The sequence below is a fragment of the Botrytis byssoidea genome (genome assembly GCF_014898295.1).
Source record: "Botrytis byssoidea strain MUCL 94 chromosome Unknown BBYS_044, whole genome shotgun sequence".
Taxonomy (NCBI): domain Eukaryota; kingdom Fungi; phylum Ascomycota; class Leotiomycetes; order Helotiales; family Sclerotiniaceae; genus Botrytis; species Botrytis byssoidea.
Window position 1 is genome coordinate 1 of NW_024065885.1, and position 19,506 is coordinate 19,506.

The window sequence follows — 19,506 nt, forward strand, 5'->3', positions numbered from 1 at the left end:
TGTTGAAAGTAGTGTTGTTGGAAAGAATGCAAGAATTATGAGGCCATACTTCTCAGAAACTATAGCGTCGAGGTCCTCGCTGCTGTCAAGCTTGAACAAATCATCCAATGCGAGAGCGAATGATCGTGCCATTTGACTAAATACCCATCAGTCTCATAACACAGCTTCCAAACCCATCAAACCTACGATTGTGGTCGGCCAGTTGGCACATATTGACTATCGAGTTCGGCGTCGGACATGATTGATTGTGAAGTTAAAGTATCTCGAGCTATCTGGATATAGGGCTGTAGCTTAAAATGAACCCCGTAATTGAGATCTTCGGGTACGCAGCACGAGATTGAAATTTGGAGGTTGGGTATGGAATGTCCTTAGAATTGTAGATGGAAAAATCGTCTTGTAATGATAAGAGTTGGATGATTTCTAGAAAAGTAGAAAACCTTAAGATTAACAGATTCCGAGTTCTTCTTGTATGTGTTAATGAATCGTAATAAGTTTGATGCGGATCTCTTGATGCGGATCCTTTGCTTTCATAGATTGGAGGTTGGCACCTTGAAGAGAGATAATAGGGGCTGCTAGACTAGTGTCATGTGAAATTAATGGAGAAGCTTTTGGTTCGTTCTTTCCATCAGCTGGGGGTTACAAATGACGAGGAGTGGATATATATGTGTATATATGATCAAAATTCAGGAACAATCTTAAGGGCTTTTGGTTCATGACATTTTAATCAAAATATGAAAACGTCTAACGAGGTGAAGTTGTCTCGAACGAGAGTGGTAAGGGGAATAGTCAAGTGGAATGTGAGGAATGAATGCGTATAAATCCTGTCAACTAAAGCCACTCAAGTAAATATAGATCTATGGAAATAGAATAATCAGACCAGCTCTATGCTGGTAAATTGATGTATTGAAAAATTAACCATAGCTAGATAACATTTAGATATTTGGCATGAAGATCATCATTAAGCAATACCCAAATTGGCAAAGGTAAGGTTTCCTCTGAGGGGCAATATTCCTAGAAGGTTTTATCGGTTCATGAAGCAGATGAAAAGCAAGTTCGTAAAGCATTGATGTGGCTATCAACAACGCATAAAGGTGTGTCTTCGGGAAAAGGATAAATGGATGCGTAGGATACTGAACATAAATAGGGCATAGATTGAAAGTATATTTGAATAAGATGACAGGATACCTCTTCAATGCCATGCACACATTAGAACACCTTATTCTCCATTTCTCAAAGGATTTCTCAAAGAGTTTAGACGACCCCTTTAATGCTAATAAGAAGCGACAATTTCAACTTGGGTAAGTATTCTGTTGGAAATACAAAATCTTATAAGAGGTGGTAGGCAGCCTTTTTGAGCAATAGCAGACTCGGGTAGGTAGATAGATAGGTATCGGGACTAGAACACTTTACTCCAACTACCTTCGTTCATCGTCATAGATACCAGTAGATGCTAGATCGATAGTAACTCGTACTGTCAACTCATAGCGGTAGATAACTCTACCCGTCATAATCTAATGAGTGTCTGGGTGAATAGCTGAACGATCTACGGCGCTGTTTTAGGTTTAAGAGAAGGGTAAAATCCTTGACACTGATGACAATGCTGAACTCAGTATGTTGTATATGCGAAGCAAATATAGTGTGGGAGTGTAGCTGGCTTGATTGCGAAAGACTTGCGAGCTGGAAAGAAAAACATGATCAAATCAGTATGTCCAGGTATGTAATACAATACATACGTACTTCGTGGGTTGGTAGGTAGGTATGTATTCTTACATACATAACTTCATGTGTCTACTACACTGTACATCGCATCTTTCGAATTATTGGAATGCTTCACCGACGATTCCCAACAGGAAGATCCCAAAAAACTGAGGGATCTTCAAATATACCTAGGTAGCCGACCGAACGCTGGCTTTAAATTCCGAGTCCATTTCCATTTCCATTTCCATTTCCATTGATTGGATCTGCTTTTGTTTTGTTGTATCTTTTTTTATTATCTTGAATCTGTCACGTGACTCCATCTAAAAAAAATTGGGCTACAAAGCTACCTAGTAGGTATTGTTGTGTTCAGAACAGAACATGCGAATGTGAAATGGTATGAATAACCTCATACTCATAAATTTGATCATAAATCAATCAATTGTTGTCCCCATCAACCACGACCAAAATTTCTATCAGTCGCGATCAATTCTAACTCTTGATTAAGAATTAATTCTTCAGTAGGTTTTCGCATCGATTACATCGCTTTAAATGCATCATTAATTATTTGAAAAAGGTTGTCTTGATACTCTCAACCTTTTATCAATTTAATCGCGAATTTGATCCACCTAACTTTCCTCTTCTTCGTCGTGGCTCCTCTTCACCCTCCCAAAAGTCGTGGAAATCCCCTCGAAAGCTGGCGAGGAGGATACCGTGGCATGAATACTACCACAGCCTATACGCCTCTTGAATGTTTATTGTTATTTCAATCTTTAGTCGCATATGGCACCGATCCAAACTCATTTACTCAAATTTCTCAACTCTTGACCAATAATTCCCTGGTTAAGGATGGGGAAACATACGATGCTGGAAGACTGAGTGCTGATTTACTGGGGGATTTATATTTACGACTTCTGCGAGAGGAATTGAAGAATGATGCAGAGCAAGATGTGCAAGAAGACACTGGACCGTCGCCGTCAAAAAAACGAAAACTCTCCAGTCCACATTTGCCAACTATCAAGGATGCCCAACCGTATCGAGAAAAATTGCCAATTTTAGTGGAGAGGTTATATGAGCGGTACAAAGATTATATGGTACGGGCCATCAGGGAGGATGAGGAAAATTACCGAGCTGTTCAACGAGATATTGCGGCAATTGAGAGAGGAGATTGGGATGAGAGAATATTGAGAGAAGAACGGGCGGCCACGGAACAGAATGGGCACAAACAAATTGCGGATGCTGGCATGAAGCCGAATGGTACCACTAGCAATGTTCCTATTACAGAGGAAGGTATATCGAAGGAATCCAAACCTTTGGATAGCAGACTACAGGATCCACGGCCGACAGAACCTAGGCTTCTGGAGCCCCAGCTGCCACAAATCAAGTCATTTGAGATAGCTATTCCTCAATCATTACCTCAAAATGTAAGAGAGCAATCAAGAACAAAAGCATCTCCATCTCCCGGTCCATCTCCAAGAACCGAAGGTCGACCAGAAGGTTTGGCTATCAGTGATGTTTTAAACACTCAAAATTCCACCCCCGTTCCTCCCCCCAAAAATGTCACGGAACAACAGCCTCGAAATGGTATGCAACATGGGGTACCACCAATAGCTCATCAAAGATCTGGCAGTCATGGTCCACATGGTCCATCTCCATTACAAACTCAAGCTCATTCGCCACAACTTGGTCCTCCTCCTTTACAATGGGAACCACCATTCCACCCCGGGGGTCCCAATCCTCCACAGTTCCACAACCCTCAACCTGGATCGCCGCATCCATCTCCACACTCCCAGTTCTACCCCCCACCGTTCCCTTCATATCCTCCCCATTCGTACCCGCCCCCTAACCATCGAAATTCCCTACCAAGTCCACATTTACCTCCGCCCCATCATTCTGTACCATCATCTCCACTAAACCCACAATATCAACAAGGCGTTCTCTTACCACCCCCTCATACAATGGGTAGACCTCCAAGTACTACTGGCACGCAACTAGACGCGTTGGCGGACGTTGCTGGGCAGCAATATCGCGCGAATTCTGGATCACCTATGGCTCAGCAAGGACCTTTACCTCCGGTCTCTTTGCCTCCAGGGTCTATGCCACAAATTCCACCTCACATGCCATACACACATTCATTCCCACCTCCACCTCCACAAAGACCTCTCTCCTCGACTGGCCATCCTCCTCCACAATGGATTCCTCCCTTCCAATCACCACCATACCCGCTACCATATCAACTTAATGGACCTCCTAATGGACGACCGCCATTTCCCCGGCCAGAACTTGTTGCTCCGGAGAACAGGCAATATAATTCACCATATAATGCAAATCAAAGTCCACGGCCTTCTCTACCCATTAATAATTCAGTGCAGCCAAGACCGCAACTATCGCAGCCTCATACCCCGTTGTCTCAAGCACCTCAGACATTCATGACTGGAAGTGGCACTAAATGGACACCAAGACCATCCGGTGCTACTCCACGATTACCTAGGGAGCCTTCTCGTCCACAAGCCGAAGCTCTTAGTCCTATATTAAAGCCTAAAGTATTACCTCAATCAGTAGAAAAGTCTCCACAAAAGAAACATCGGCCAAAGCAGGATCCTGTCAGACCGGGCAACACCAATACACCGAACACGTTACGCAAGCGAGCTGGCAGTATAACCTCAACTCCCACTATTGGCCCATTTAGAAGGAGTCAGTCGGTACAATCACATGCTGACGAACTCTCCTTGGACAACGAAGGTTCCGGTCTTCACTTCAAACAAGAAGTCGCAACACCCCGTGGCGTTGGTGATGTAGCCGATATAGCGACTGATGATAGTACAAGTCGACAACCCAAAATCCCACAATCACCTCGTCAAGCAATGAAACGAAAGCGTCTTGATAGTCCCGAACTTAGGGAACCCCGTGGTCCACCCCTGTTCGTTTTATGGACTCGTGCATTCCCGAAGATTAGTGTATCTGCCTTGGAATCAATTAGTGGTCATCGGAACGCGAGCACGTTTGCAAATCCCGTTAAGGAGAGAGATGCTCCTGGGTATAAAGATCTCATTCTCCGTCCACAAGATCTCAAATCTATTCGAACGGCTATCACGGCTGGACATAAAGCTGCGGCGGCTGCAGCTGCAGCTCTGGCTACACCAGATGATCAAGGCCAATCAAGTGCATGGCTGCCTATTGCTGAAGATCTCATTCCTCCAAAAGGCATAATAAATTATGCTCAATTTGAAAAAGAATTGATGCGTATGTTTGCCAATGCTATTATGTTTAATCCCGATCCTGATCGTGGATTTGGTAAAGCATTTGAGAATAAAAGGAAAGAGTCTGAGAGGGGAGCAGTTTATGAAATTGATGAGAATTCATTGGTGAAGGATACAAGAGCTATGTTCATGGATGTCGAAAAGGATATTGGAGCATTGAGAAGTGCAGAAAGGCGAAGCGAAGAAGCTGCAGAAAGAGAAGCTCTTGGTGGACCTTGGGGTATTAGACACACTAATAGTCATGCTGCACCTGATGATGATGATGACGATGATGAAGCTGACGAGCTAGCAGGGGATGGAGATGGCGTTGTCAGCAACGGAAGTGGCACAATAAAAAGAAGAAGAAAAGCTTGAGGTAGTGACTTCACACTGTAGTGTTATTCGTCCCTCAAGGGGGTTGTAAATATTATTGTGCTATGAGACATACGTTAATAATGAAAGAGAGAAATATTCTCATCGAATATATTGGTTCCTGAGTTTATTTGCTAGTAATACAGCGATACTGGTGATTAATGACGATGCTTTTATGATGGGGGAGAATTTTAAAGACCAAAGTAGTGTCATTTTACATTGAGTTACGGAACCATGCATAGAGAGAGGATATGGGTTGTATGGGTCAACTAATGATTGGACTTTTTAGACTTTTCCTAATAGCATGAAATAGTTTACGGAAACCTCACTAGACTCTGGAGCCCCCGATTAAGGACCTTAGAGAGTCAAATTTAGAAGACTTACTTAAGGTTTCGTTTTATATGAATGAGATTGATGGATATGACAAGCTTCAATAATGAAATTTGATCAATTTATATTTCAGGAATCATTTATATCTATTGCGGAATTGAGAAGGGGGGAATAAGGAATATCAGAGCTGGCATGCCAATTGCTCCAGAAATCAGGGGAAGAAGTACCAGAAGAGCAAAGATGAGGTCTTTCTATTTGGAGACAGTTACTGTATCTATCCTTCACTTGGCCAATTGACATGTATCTCGCTGAACCTTGATGAGATAGTGGCTTTGTAGGATTTGATTAACGACTTATCGTTTGAGGATGGGAGTGATTCACGTAGTTCTAAATGCTTGCTTATCGGGCTGAGATTGCTTAAAATGATCTACCTGGAAAGATTTCGAAGCAGCTGTTACGATAGAAGCCTCATAAAACCTGTAGGTAGGATGCTGCTGAACAAACACCACCGAAAGTAAAACTAGCAGGAGTGTTGTGATATCTAAGAAAAAATGTTCGAGTACCTGGATATATAACAATTTGCCTCGCGAAATTTGTTCGGGCCCCTTGACCCTCAATTCCATGAACCAACGCCTCTAATACGTGAACTAAACGACTAAGATCTTTTCAATTTAACCATATGTACTGCACAGCATCCGGGGATCAATCCTGTGATCTATACACTCGATAGTTGGAATTGCACCCTCTCCGCACCCCTAAAAACAAAAAAAGAGAGCATGAAAACTTAGCTTTCCTCGGGCGATTCATGAAGTACAGAAAGCATAGAGCTCAGGGAGCTGACGTCACTACTATAGTAAGACCTAGTAACAGTTAGCAATCTCTTACACGCAACTATACCACCAAAATTTCAGTAACACTCACCTGTCATCGTCTCTTCGGAACATCCTGCTATCTGGACTCGTTGCATAATCTCCATTTGCATCTCTTTCCCTAGACCTTCCTTCATACGCATGATCGTTCTCAATATCTCTCATTTCCCTTTCCATATACTCATTGTCACCTTCCAGCTCGCTTATATCCTTCTCCAGATCGCGTAATTCCTCCGTATCACGATATCGTAAATAGTCTGCCTCAGTCATTACTTTCATCTGTGGTATCGAATCTGCTGTGAGATGTTTTCGTTCTTCAGATTCAGAATTCCTGCTCCGGCTATGACAAAGTTCTTTCTCTCTGTGAATTGTGTCGCGCGAGTCGGATCGTCCACGTTGGTTACTATAGTCACTACCTGAACAATGAATTAGTGTGCACTTTCGCAGGGGAATAGTGGAGGAACTCGTCACTTACCAGACTCGCCGGAAATCATGGAACCAATTTCTTTCCCCTCATATTCCTCCTCAACCTTACTTGACCAGCAGCCCATATTTTTAGGTATTCTATTAGTACCTAGGTATGTAAGAGTCCTTAACTTTTGGGTATCAAAATATACAGTGTTTGTGTCAGCAACGTGAATAGAAATCAAGCACCAGGCTTCAACTAAAGAGTCAAAAATCTTTATGAGAAGCGGCGTGAGAGATGTACATATCACCAACATCATTGAGAAAAGGCTGACGCGATTCCATTTGGGTCGAGACCTTAATTGTGGTTGCTCGTGATGTTGGATGTTGGGTTAATCGCAGCGTGGCGATGTGAACAAACGCTGGCCATTGTCACGACCTAATTCACCAAGATGTGTTCATTTTCATTCATTAGACCTAGGTAGGCATACGTGATAAGAGAAGAGAATATTGATGGATGAAGTCATTAGATTTATACCATCTATCTATATGTCATAACAAGCTTTCGGAAAAATTTGTGTAATCGTCCAAAGATGTTGGTTAAGATGTAACCTTATGAGCCTTGAAGCTCGAGGATAAGGATAATGATAAGGATGTTGTCGGGGTCTAGGTTTAAATTTTAGCGCTTAGGTAAGTCGTTTTACAGGTGCCTCGAGAATGGACGGCCCCTGAAACGCGCTCAAACTTGCCGATCAAAAGCCTACAACGCAAAACATTCATTTTTACCGTTTGACTAACATCCTGTTCCAGCTTTCCAGAGTTTTCTCGTTCAACAATGAGGTCAAGGAGGAACGCATAAGAGCGAAATGATTAGCAAGGACATTGAATCTTCTTTAAGGAATCTAGATTTGACGCTTCAAGTTTGTAAGCCACTTCATTGCATCCTGGAACATAGAACCCGCGCGATGGCCAAGCGCGATGAAGAAACTGGACTGGACGCGCATGTTATTGTCTGCAGAACTATTACTGTCGCGCTCTAGATCTGGGAAGATCTAGAATCTAAATCATTCTCAAGATCTGTGCAGCTTGTCAAAGATATGACAGCACGGATTATACTTTTTGAAGATATTGAGCAAAGGCCTTTTCATATCTTCATCCGTTGTAGTTGCGCAGGTTTGCGCGAGTTTGTCACATTTACTAGAGATGATAGTGGAGTTTAATCTCTTGGCAAGCTCTCCGTCCTCTTCTCAAATTTCTTTTCATTGGTAGTTGCAGCCCATGATGAATATTGTGGGGATTGTTTCCGATGAAAGTTTCATCTGGACTGATAATGTGCATTTGGTGATTTGAGTCAGTTTGGTAGTGGTGAGCTCAAACTTGCTCATTGCCATTGGCTGATGTCTTGGCAATGGGTTGATAGTTGAAGGTTTCCTATTTCTCGAGCTCGATCGTTTACTTTTGATATTCGACTTCATTGCTGGCAATCTATCTTCTTGTTTGTAATACCGTTATCCAATAGACATCATGGAGGCCATTGAAGCTCGCCATATCCAAATGGCGGATAATACGTCAACCATGGAACCGCATTGGGGATATGTTGCTCGTGTATTGCCATGTACAAATGATGCTGGTTCATGTGAATATCTGGATTCTGTCTATGTAAGTCATTTTGCCAGTTGTCCTGCTCTCAGAACTCTATTATATGCGGCTTCCTACATACCACCTTTCATTCCTTCTGGTAATATGATCCATATCCATTGTTTTGATACTGACATTCTCTAGCACACACACGATATATCTATGCTCTACACCTTTATCTTATGGGCAGTAATAGGGGGCATTCTGGTTATACTCACTACTCTACATTTCATAAAACCTTCAGGGCAAGCTTCTACCAAAGCTAGAGACTCAGAGACACAAAGCAGCGCGGGCAATTCATCCTGGTACTATCGTGCATGGCGTGGAACAACGGCTACTTTCCGACGATATCTCCTTCCAGAAAGCTTTATCAAATTCTTTGGCCATGTTACCAGGTTGCAGGTTCTGATACTAGCAATCATGCTAGGTTACTTACTCATCTTTACGTAAGTATTGCGCCCCTTTGAGGACAAATTCTGTACAATAGTAATAATTTTCGACAGATTCGTTGGAGAGACCTACAAAAGATGGATAACTCCTGTCAAAAAGTCGACTCTGTTCAATACCCGATCCGGCCTCGGTGGTTTCTCCGACCGTTTAGGCGCATTCGCGTATGCATTAACACCATTTACGGTACTCCTTAGTACTCGGGAATCAGCTCTAAGTCTCGCGACCGGAATTCCTTATCAATCGTTCAACTTCTTACATCGCTGGATTGGACGTGTAATTTTTATCCAATCCGCTGTACATACGTTCGGTTGGACACTTATCGAAGCACGTTTATACCAACCGCAACCAACTACATGGCAAGCTTTCATTAAGGAGCCATATATCATTTGGGGTTGCTTTGCATTATCATTTGTTTGCTTTCTGTATGTTTTCAGCATCCGAAGAGTTATCCAATGGACAGGATACGAATTCTTCAGGAAGACTCATTATGTCGTGGCTTGTTTATATATTGGTGCATGTTGGGGCCATTGGCAACAATTAAAATGTTGGATGATCGCCTCTCTTGGATTATTCTTTATTGATCGAGGGGTGAGGATCTTGAGAACTTTGCTAATTCATGTTGGATATTTTGACGCCAGTAATAACGCAGGTAAGCACTTAAATTGATCTTTAACAATTGGTTTCACTGGTTAACTAATTTAGGCCTCGGATTTCACCCTGCTCAATCGACTCTTCAGTACTTTGACGACAAGGACGGTGGTGTCGTTCGTTTGGAATTCGACCACAAACACGCCCCATGGGCTCTTGGACAACATTTCTTTCTCTGCTTCCCTGCTCTCAGTATCTGGCAATCACATCCCATAACTGTGGCATCAGTGCCCTCAGATCATCACACATACATTATTCGCTGCCGCTCAGGCGAAACCGGAAATCTCAAAAAGCTAGCCTTAGGTGGTCAACTCACCACTCCTGTAATCCTCAGCGGTCCCTACGGAGAACAATTATTGAAACCAACAGAAGAGCCGACCAACATTCTAGCTATAGCTGGTGGAACTGGCATTTCATTAACACTACCTCTCGTTTTGGCGGCTACTGCTAGCGATGCAAAAATACACGAAGGACGAGCCATTGATTTTGTTTGGATTGTGCGACGGAGTTCGTGTCTAGACTGGATCAGAGAAGAATTAGAGGAGGTAAAACGGAGGGCAAGGGATGCGGGAATGAATCTTAATATTCACATCTATGTTACACAAGAGGAAGATCCAGAATTGGAAGGGAAAACGGAAGAGGCTGTTATCAATGATGAAAAGACAGTCATGGAGACGGATGATAAAGCCATGGTGAACTCTATATCAAGCTTGAGTTTGGAAGGGGGTTCTGGAAGTTTCAAGGTTTCATATCTGGGTGGCTGCAAATGTTGTCATCCTGATTTGAAAAAGGTGGTTACTAGCTTCATGCAAGAGAGAGCGGGGAATGCATATAGAACGAGGGTCATCGCGAGTGGACCCAATGGCATGGGAAAGGATTTGAGGAGTGCGGTTGCTGAATGCAATGATGGATGTGCGGTTTTGAGGGGGGAAAAGAAGGGTGATGTGGAGTTGGTTTGGGATGCAAGAGATTGATACCAGCACGCAAGGAAATTTTGGAACAAAAAGCATGCTAATGGGGCGTGTCAGATAAAAGTATAGATATGACTTTACGCATTATGACTTTATGTACCGCTTATATTTTCGATATAGTAGAAAATAATAATAAAGCAATTAAATTTCTTCAGAGCTTCGTCTATTTCCTTAGGGCAATGCTCTTCGACGTGGATGAAGTAGCGATCGCGCTGATTCAGTGGAATCATGTAGAGATCTGAAATATACAGATACTCCATCCATTGGCTGCTGGCATAAACCACTTCAGCCTTCTCCCAACAGCCAGGTTACTCTCCGCCCACCAATGACTTCCCCCAAGCCTTATTCGCGGAACCGGAAACGACAAGTTTTATATCCGATGACTCAATCTCACTTCCCAGGGATATAGGCGCTTATTTAACGCACAAACAAGCCCCCTCGCCTACTATCAACCCATTTCAGAACCTCGAGGTTCACCATAGGGTCTGCAGGATTAATGCCGGTCTATCGCAATAAAATATCCGGGCCCTTTACGAAAGCACTCAAGTAAGAGTCTAGATTCTGCATCGATTCCCTGTCTAATTACTGAAAATGACTGCGAGAATGGAAAAGTGTGGGGAACCAACAGGCTCTGTTGAGACTTGGGATGACCGCTTATTATCCGAATTGGGAAAGGGTTATTGAGAAATGGGTCTGGGGTAGGCTTAATTCGTATTGATTCGGTACTTTGGAGAAGATGGGGTCTGGATGAGGGTTTGTATTACCGAATGAATGGGGTGTGGCGATGGGATTCTCAGATGGGGAATTAGCATGGGAGAGAATTGGGAGGGTATATAGGAGATTATCCTTAAGGAGTGGGAGCAGCTCTGAGAGTATCAGCATTTGGCAGCAATCTTTGAGTTTCCTATTTTCAAGCACTCAATTTATTGTCAATCTCATTACTGACTTATTATCACACATTCGCTATCGTTGAAACTCCTTCTTTATAATATACCGCGAAAAGAAATCCATCCCTGAATATAACTACATCCCTAATCGCACAATGGCCGTCACTTGGAAAACACCTAAATTAACCCTCTTAACACGATTCAGAACTACAAGGTAAATGCTCCATTTCTCACTCCTCACGCACGTCAAATTACTGACACCCAACCAGCTCCTCTGCTTCCAAATTCTCATTTTCCTCTTCTGAAGACAGCGAAAGCACTCTCGATGATGAAGCCCGGGCACTGAGAAAAGAACGTACAGGACATAGTGAGTTCCGCTTTTTCCAGCTGGCATTGTGAAGACACTGACATGGACTGAATAGGTTGCAAGAAGAAGAGTAACATGGAGAAATTGGAGAGAGTGATTATTTTCTGTAGTTTGTTTTGTTAGGGTTTACTTTCTTGGGCTTGGGCTTGGGTTTGGGATCTGGATTTGGATTTGGAGTTGGATCTGGGTTCGGGTTTGGACACGAAAATTCGACTTGGTGCAATGGATAGGCTAGGAATGGCTAAAACTAAAATCGGATCTGAGGGATTGCGTCGACGAGCGCGGCATGATATGGGAATTTGTATTGGATGAAATATGTGGTTCAAGATCCCTTCTAGATTTGGGATTTTTACCTGTGATCTTTCTCACGTGGAAGAATTTTTCAATGCATTCACATCCCCAAACCAACCTTTCCATGTCTCCCATCCATGTTGAAGTCGAAAAGTACTACTTCGTCCACTTACATTCACTGCGCGAAGGTGCTTATTAACTTCGCTGGTCCCTTGTAATATTTCGTGTCATTTGTATGAGAATTGCTGTTATGATTAAACTTTTCAGATATTCTCTTCGATCCAGAAAGTCCTAGATCAAAGACCAAGATCTAGAAAAGAAGAGAGGAAAGCGTATGTGTATACATTTCATTTGGAGTATTTCGTCCTCACACATTCACCTTCTCGATGTCAATATTATTTTTGAAAATAAGAGTATCGAGATGTCTGGAAGAAAAAAAGGAGGAAAAAACCAAGAAAAAACTCTTCAACAAATGAGTGAATGATTCTCATTCAATACATCGAAATTCTTCCTCATTTCGGTAAAGGTTGTTGTAATGATTTTTGCGCCTCTAGCTTAAACAATTTTTTCATTACCACCAACCTCCAAAACCATATACAAAAAAAACATATACCGGTGCAGCAAATTGGATCGGACAACACGGTCAAGCAAGTATCTACTTGTTCATTTACTGCACAGTCGGATATCCTTCTCATCATAGCCAGCAGCATACTCTGTGGCAGATCGTGTCGCACAAGTCACTACTTGCAAGAACAATGGAGCCAAACAATCTTTACAGAGGTCCGAACCCATCGATCCAGTCAATGAAGGCGAGAGAAATGGTCGATCAACAAGTTAGTGGTGAATCTTCGAGCAAAGATTATCCTCTTCCTGTCGATCCTTCTAGCAAATGTGCATTTGATCATTTGACAGAGTCGCAAGCTTCTGTTGGCGGTTGTGTCCCCGGATCTAATGACTGGAAACCAGTTGAGGGACGAGGCTCCAAAATTTTGGAAGATTCAGACATCGAAATGGATATGGGAGTTACAGGCCATGGAAGTGGTGAACAAATTGACGTGGTTATTGAAAGTGTTAAACCACGAGTTCGATTACCGGTAATGACGCAAGGAATTCTCAATTCCGTAGCCATTACACAACTTCAAGATGAGCTTGAGGATGTCAAGAGAGAGCTAGATAAGCAGAAAGCAACATCTGTGCCATCAAAGGATGAAATCATTCTACCAAAGAGAATGGGTCTGACGCAATTGATGGAAATGTTTCCAGCAGTGGGAGATCAGATCAATGCTAAGATGGACCAGAAGTTGAGTGATGCTCATAAAGAGTACGAGATGAAATTCAAGAGGTTGCAAGATGAACATAATGACGAGCTTTTGAGAATAGGAGCAGTTGTAGGCGAGACGGAATCAAGACTAGACGATGCTGAAGAGAAGTTGAGGGGTTTGGCAGGATCTGGTCAGAGATACTCAAATGAGTTGCTTGGTAATGTCTTGCCTGGCATTCAGAACTCTCATGGACCTGCAAGAAACACTATCAATAGCAGACAATACCCCAATCCAGCCGCACAGAGTGTCAACTGCCAAGCTCCACAAGAGTTTGTTTTTGGTTCTCCTACCGCTCTCACAAATCCTTTCCGAAACAATGGATTGGCAAGTGGGGATGCTTCTTCTACCCCTTTTACAAACCCTTTCCGAAACAAGGGATGGACGACCGGCGATGGTCAAAAAAGGGGATGCGATGAGGCTATTCAACCTGAAGTCGGCAGAGATGTCAAGAGAGTGAAGAGAGAGCAGTTATAATAATGAGAGAGAAGGCTGACTCGAATGATGGAGAGAAGACTTGTGACGATTTGAAGGAATAGCTATATCAGGGAGGTAAATATAGGGCAAAAGCACCATTCTCAGTTGATATAAAACGAGAGTTTGGATAATTGTATCATCAACTTACTGGTTCCTGCCGGCTTCAAAATTACATTTGATTATATATCAGTTGCAAAGTTTGAACCTTGCAGGAGCTATACAGCTGGTCCCAATGAAAGGTTAATGTTTCGGGAAGTGGGAGGATTTTATGAATGCGTAGGGCTTCGAGAACGAGAAATCTTCTGGCTTGCCAATGTACATAAAAAATGGAGGATTGTCTGATCCAGATCGGGGTAGTTTGGCAACCTCATTAGAGCTTCATCTGTCTTTGCGTCCGAATAGCTCCTTCCATATCTGATCAACAAAACTCAACCAAGTCCCAGAATTCCCTCAATCAATTTGCAGAGTGTGCGTGATTTCAGGACCCAGTGAAGTAACATATCTGAGAATATAAATCGTGTAGCATGCTTACTACCTGACTGTCCACCGTCTGAATCTAGGAACGTTAAAGGTAGGGGAATTGGGATCTCGGAATACTGTCTCTGCCAATTGAAACTTTCTCGCTTATTAGTTATTCTCATGCTTCCAATAAGGGTCGTTGGGAATGGAGATTGTCATTAGCATCGTGATGTACCTATATGCAGTGCAGTATAGCTATAAAACGCGTGCAGCCATAGTGGAGCATTAGCATGTTGCTGCTGCTTTAACATCGCGACTGGAGTGATCTTAAAGCAGCCAGATGGGCTATCACACCACCACCACACGGAAATAACAAACAAATCCCTATGCAATCACTCTACAACGAATCTACAAGATTGTTCAAGTGCACCATTGATCCTTAAATGCAATAAGAAATGATAGACTCAAAACAATCTCAAGTCTCGAGCGTAAGAATCATGGTCGCTCTTGCGGATCTTCACCAGAGACCGACCACCCGTGCTTTTCTGGCATCTACGTCGTCGTTCTTTCCATACTGGCATAGCAAACATGAGTTTGTTGGACGTTTAGTATTTGTCCTCTTTCCTATTATAGTAATGGAACTAGGCCAAATGGCTTTCTCTATTGTGAAAGTTCATTTATCATCTCCTCATGTCACTTCGCCGAATCCATACAAACACCTTGGAAATGTATCTCGCATTACCTACAACTATTCTTTCTGCCTCTCTTCACACATAGCATAATTACTTCTTATTGCTTACTGCTTTTAATACCTATTCCAGCGTTGGATATCATAAATTGCTCATACATTGCTCACATAAAGGCTGCCTCATCTACCTTCATCGAAAATCTGTGGCTTACTACAACACCACACTACTCATTAAAATCCTTATGAACTATCTCGCTGAGTGCCTTCTATATGCTGGAGTTATCTTAGGGTTTGAACCAGACTCGATACTCACTCTTGAACAGAACTTGGAACCAAAATTAACTGCTGGTTTATATTCCGAACCAAATTTCCCCTTGACGATCACCTACAAGTCTTCACCCACTCGCCGACCCCTTTCACATATTCAGCCCTGGACGTGGTTCTAATTAAAGTCTCAAATACACTGATATCCTCCGAGATAGTTCGCCGTCTCGGACGACATCTCACGTTCTGTGATGAGAGGATTTTGATCGATACAGAGCAAGTCATAATTCAAATGACGGCAATATCGCCATATCTCGATATTCGACCACTTAAACAATTTGCGCAGAACAAGTGCTTTCGTAGCACTAATTCTTACTCAAGAACGTACCGTGCACTATATCATTTATGGTCAACACTAGCAACTCGACCAACGCCACGGCACCCATTAATAGTACCCTTCAGGCCTGGCATGACTTGCAAGGGCATGTTATCGACAAGAAGTATGACGCTGGCTATATCTTATTATCATTCTTGGTCAGCCTGGTGGGCGCCTGGACTGCATTTGAGCTGCTCAATCTGAGGACAACAAGAAAGGGTCGCTATAATTGGTATGAATCTACCAATCTCTTAGGAAGCTATTATATTAAGTTGACATTAGGACGGTTCTCGTGTTTGCTTCGATAGCAATGGGAGGTGTTGCTGTTTGGTGTATGCATTTCATTGGCGAAGAGGGAGTTATTCTCGGTGGAGGTGATCCTACTTTACAAATTTCATACAATAAGTCTTCCACCTCTGAATCGTTCTTCCTACCCGTTATAGTTTTTTTCATCGCATTCTGGACTGTCGGCTCTCACGAAACGATAGATCTGCCCCGTGTTGGTCTAGGTGGGACTTTAGCTGGGCTTGGAATATGCGGTATGCATTACCTTGGACAAGCTAGCATTTCGAACTATGCGTGCTTTTATAATATTGTATGGGTCGTCATTTCTGCATTCATAGGTATTGCAGGCAGTGTAGGATCTATCTACCTATTTTTCCTGTGGCGCTCATCCTGGGCCACATGCTGGTCGAAGAAGGGTATCTGCGCTTGTTTACTTGCTTTTGCCATATCCGGGTTACATTGGTTATCATCTATTGGGACGCATTACCGTCTTCACAGTCGCCCAACCCCTCCGGTTTCGAATCCGACCGAGCATTTTGCTATTATTGTCGCTACAGTTTTGGTACGTTGGATTTCGCAGATTCTGTGGTCCATACTGATTGATTAAGACCATAGTCGCTGCCCTTGCCAACATGACATTAAAATTAATGCTCTTTACCCGAAAACGAGAAAGTATCAACAGTTCTCAAAAGCTCACTTTGTTTGCAGCCATATTCGATAAACATGGAAATGTATTGATTGGTCCACAAGGCATTCTGCCAAATCGAAAAATAACCAGTTCCTTCATTGAGGGCGTAAGGGAACTCATGCTTTACTCTCGTGTTCCTGATGCTAATGAATTTTAGTCATTAACTGAGGTCTTCAACACCTCGCATCCAATATTTCTATGGATTTTTAGAGCATCGAAGAATTGGCACTGTGTTAAAGATATCATTCCGGCAATGCGCCTCAATATCAGTGCTCACATTGAAAAGCATAATCTTAGAGGTAGAGAGGAAGTTAGTCTTGTGGATGACGATGGCGACTTGATCAAGGACTATTCTATTGTGTTTCGAGAGCTTTTCTGTATTGCAGCCGCCGATCTTGCAAATGATCTTCGTATACCCATGGAAAAACTAGGCCCTTTGTACGACGATGTCATTGGTACCGGGCAGAAAATTCCATTTTCAGCAATCATTAAATCTCGCGTTGCTATAGTAAGTGAATTGGTAGAAAAAACAATTGGGGATATCCAGCATAAGATTAAGGGTGGTCGCCGCGCCATTAGGAGGCCGAGGAAAGACGTCGAAAAAGATGCAGGAGCAGGAACTGGCCAACTACTCTTTCTTGTCAAGAAAGTTCAACAACGTGAAGCAGAAGCTTTACAGGCAGCGGGATATCGGTTTGGGAAGATTGAACAAGTTCTATCGCTGCTTTCAAACACCATGAAGATTAAGGATGAAAATCTTACCAAGCATCTGTCGGAATTATGGAGATTTGCAAATCAGGATGAGATGTTAGATCCAGGTTGTCATCTTGCATGCTTCGCAATTCGAGCTTCTGTCCGAGGAGGGTTTGATATTGTTGTCAGAAAAGATGCTAAAAGTCAGCTCCCAACTATGACCTTGCCTTTTGAATCACTAGAGCAATGGCAGATGGACTTCTTGACCGCGATGAACACTCTCAATGTAACGGAATGTCAAAGGTTCTTAGCCAAAGCAGTCAAAGCAAAAGAGCTACCTACAAGGGAGAAGACATTTTCCAACCAACTGCTTACCACGCTCCAATCGCTAAAATACGAAATCGGAGATCCTATCTTCAGTGAAGCATGTCTCATATCTAAACCGATCGAGGCTCCCTGTCGTGGAGCTTCCGCAAACCATAGACCTGGGGTAGGATTTCTAATCGCCTTTCGACTCATGGTGCCTATTAATACTCGCCGTGCGCCAGGGAAGAAATGCGCGTTCGCGCCACTCACCCTGTTTAAATTGCAACAACGCGTTTACAAAAATTCTTTAGATCATTCTTTTTTTGTGCGTGCAATATATCGAGAGTTCTCGCCGGTATTTGCAGCAACATGTCGCGATAGGCCACAAGATAAAAGACTCCTATCACAATGGAGACCTGCCAGATCTGGCGAAGAATTCAAAGTCGAAGTAGTGGAGGAACATGATCCGTTCGGAAACCTTATTACCAGAATCAGGCCCAGCAGGGAATTGCAATCACGACCTACTATGGAACGATTGAAAACACTCTGGGATGTCAGTCTCGGGCGCTCCAAAGATGAAAATGGTTCTAGTGATAGGCCAAAACCAATACGAGCGGCTTCGTATCAATCCATGGGAATCTTGGTCAGTACAGAGGTTGAGAGAGATGTGAAGCTTAGCTCGGATAAGAAGGATAATGGGAAAGGGAGAGGATTTGAGGCTAAGCAGGGAAATAGGGGAGTTACGTCGGCAGTTACAGAAGATGTTGAGCCGCTGACGTTTGTTGATGAATTGTTTCAAATTTGTGTTAAGAATACGGGCATGCCTCATTGAGTACCTAATTAAAGTTGATGAGAAAGGGGGTCATGGGTGCGTGGATGTGTGGGTGTATGTATATCTTCTGTATTGTGGTACTACTAGATCAGACTGGATTGCGTTTTTAGGCGTGAGATTGGATCGAAATTGATATTACACCCTAGTAGCTTTATGAATAGAAACCGATGATGTTTGGAAATTCGAGCACAAGATGTGTTGAGAGTATCAGTCTATTCTCCTCCTAAACATCTGGATTGATGTATCAATGTATTCTACAACGAAACAAAAGACATTGTGGGGCGATACCTGTGTCAAGGGTCCAACAACATTCAATGATCTTGTATGACTAGTAGAGCCACCATTTGGAATAATAATTGAATGAGTTTCTAGGGCTGGCATGAAACTTTTCATCAACATTGGGAAAGGAGGTAGGTATGCTTATTCAGTGTTAAGAAAACGAGAATTTAACACCAGTGAGTACCGAGAATGAATTTGATAACTGCAAGTGGTATGGATGTACGACAAGGAGTAGGGAGATGGATATTCGGCGTGGGTGGACTACACGTGGTAGGCTCAGATGGGGCGGGGTTTACGATGTGTTTTGAATCGAGCACCGAGATTTAGAGCGGGAAAAGAACTAGAGATAGGTTGGTTGATGTATATTGATGAGGAAGTAGAGGAGGATAGGAGGATAGGAGGATAGGGAGATTGATATGTGGAGGTAGATACTACGAAGTGAGTTGAAGAGGGGGGGTTGTGTATTAATCTTGATGGTTTTGTGGATATTTATTGTGAGAGGTGGGTAATGAGTGGGTTTTATGGATTGGAGAGAAGAAATGTGTCTAGATTTATTACTGATGCTAATAAACAGCGGCGAGCATCATGATGAAATTGATTGGAAGTTCGAAAGTTCTAATAGGGTTGTGTTGAAGGAGTTGTATCATCGACACGTCAGCATGTGTATCATTACAGTAA

The 19,506-nt window shown here is 42.8% G+C and overlaps 6 protein-coding genes across 6 annotated transcripts; 5 read left to right on the forward strand and 1 right to left on the reverse strand.

The window, feature by feature from the left end:
* Positions 1–2,414: 2,414 nt before the first annotated feature.
* EAE97_011884 (uncharacterized protein) lies at positions 2,415–5,309 on the forward strand (the record flags this gene model as incomplete). The annotated part of the gene is made up of 1 exon (XM_038882398.1): positions 2,415–5,309. One exon carries the CDS (start codon positions 2,415–2,417, stop codon positions 5,307–5,309), a length of 2,895 nt encoding a protein of 964 aa, XP_038726698.1.
* Positions 5,310–6,420: 1,111 nt separating this feature from the next.
* On the reverse strand, positions 6,421–7,056 carry EAE97_011885 (uncharacterized protein; the record flags this gene model as incomplete). Its single annotated transcript, XM_038882399.1, has 3 exons — positions 6,421–6,496; positions 6,558–6,921; positions 6,981–7,056. 3 exons carry the CDS (start codon positions 7,054–7,056, stop codon positions 6,421–6,423), a joined length of 516 nt encoding a protein of 171 aa, XP_038726699.1.
* Positions 7,057–8,391: 1,335 nt separating this feature from the next.
* EAE97_011886 (uncharacterized protein) lies at positions 8,392–10,757 on the forward strand. Its single transcript, XM_038882400.1, has 4 exons — positions 8,392–8,569; positions 8,693–8,994; positions 9,052–9,647; positions 9,701–10,757. The coding sequence occupies exons 1-4, from the start codon at positions 8,435–8,437 to the stop codon at positions 10,618–10,620; spliced, it is 1,953 nt and encodes a 650-aa protein (XP_038726700.1). The 5' UTR covers positions 8,392–8,434; the 3' UTR covers positions 10,621–10,757.
* Positions 10,758–11,659: 902 nt separating this feature from the next.
* On the forward strand, positions 11,660–11,994 carry EAE97_011887 (uncharacterized protein; the record flags this gene model as incomplete). Its single annotated transcript, XM_038882401.1, has 3 exons — positions 11,660–11,718; positions 11,774–11,871; positions 11,927–11,994. 3 exons carry the CDS (start codon positions 11,660–11,662, stop codon positions 11,992–11,994), a joined length of 225 nt encoding a protein of 74 aa, XP_038726701.1.
* A 923-nt stretch (positions 11,995–12,917) lies between these two features.
* Positions 12,918–13,958, forward strand: EAE97_011888 (uncharacterized protein; the record flags this gene model as incomplete). The annotated part of the gene is made up of 1 exon (XM_038882402.1): positions 12,918–13,958. The coding sequence occupies one exon, from the start codon at positions 12,918–12,920 to the stop codon at positions 13,956–13,958; it is 1,041 nt and encodes a 346-aa protein (XP_038726702.1).
* Positions 13,959–15,041: 1,083 nt separating this feature from the next.
* EAE97_011889 (uncharacterized protein) lies at positions 15,042–18,682 on the forward strand. The gene is made up of 4 exons (XM_038882403.1): positions 15,042–15,977; positions 16,028–16,592; positions 16,639–16,824; positions 16,876–18,682. Exons 1-4 carry the CDS (start codon positions 15,775–15,777, stop codon positions 18,547–18,549), a joined length of 2,628 nt encoding a protein of 875 aa, XP_038726703.1. The 5' UTR covers positions 15,042–15,774; the 3' UTR covers positions 18,550–18,682.
* Positions 18,683–19,506: the final 824 nt, after the last annotated feature.

What these genes read in the sequence shown, in the direction of transcription:
- EAE97_011886 (XM_038882400.1), top strand. Translation starts at nt 8,435, where the DNA reads ATGGAGGCCATTGAAGCTCGCCATATCCAAATGGCGGATAATACGTCA. An exon ending in AATATCTGGATTCTGTCTAT is followed by an intron (nt 8,570 to 8,692) that starts GTAAGTCATTTT and finishes GACATTCTCTAG; the next exon opens with CACACACACGATATATCTAT. An exon ending in GGTTACTTACTCATCTTTAC is followed by an intron (nt 8,995 to 9,051) that starts GTAAGTATTGCG and finishes AATTTTCGACAG; the next exon opens with ATTCGTTGGAGAGACCTACA.
- EAE97_011889 (XM_038882403.1), top strand. Translation starts at nt 15,775, where the DNA reads ATGGTCAACACTAGCAACTCGACCAACGCCACGGCACCCATTAATAGT. An exon ending in AGAAAGGGTCGCTATAATTG is followed by an intron (nt 15,978 to 16,027) that starts GTATGAATCTAC and finishes AGTTGACATTAG; the next exon opens with GACGGTTCTCGTGTTTGCTT. An exon ending in TTATTGTCGCTACAGTTTTG is followed by an intron (nt 16,593 to 16,638) that starts GTACGTTGGATT and finishes TGATTGATTAAG; the next exon opens with ACCATAGTCGCTGCCCTTGC.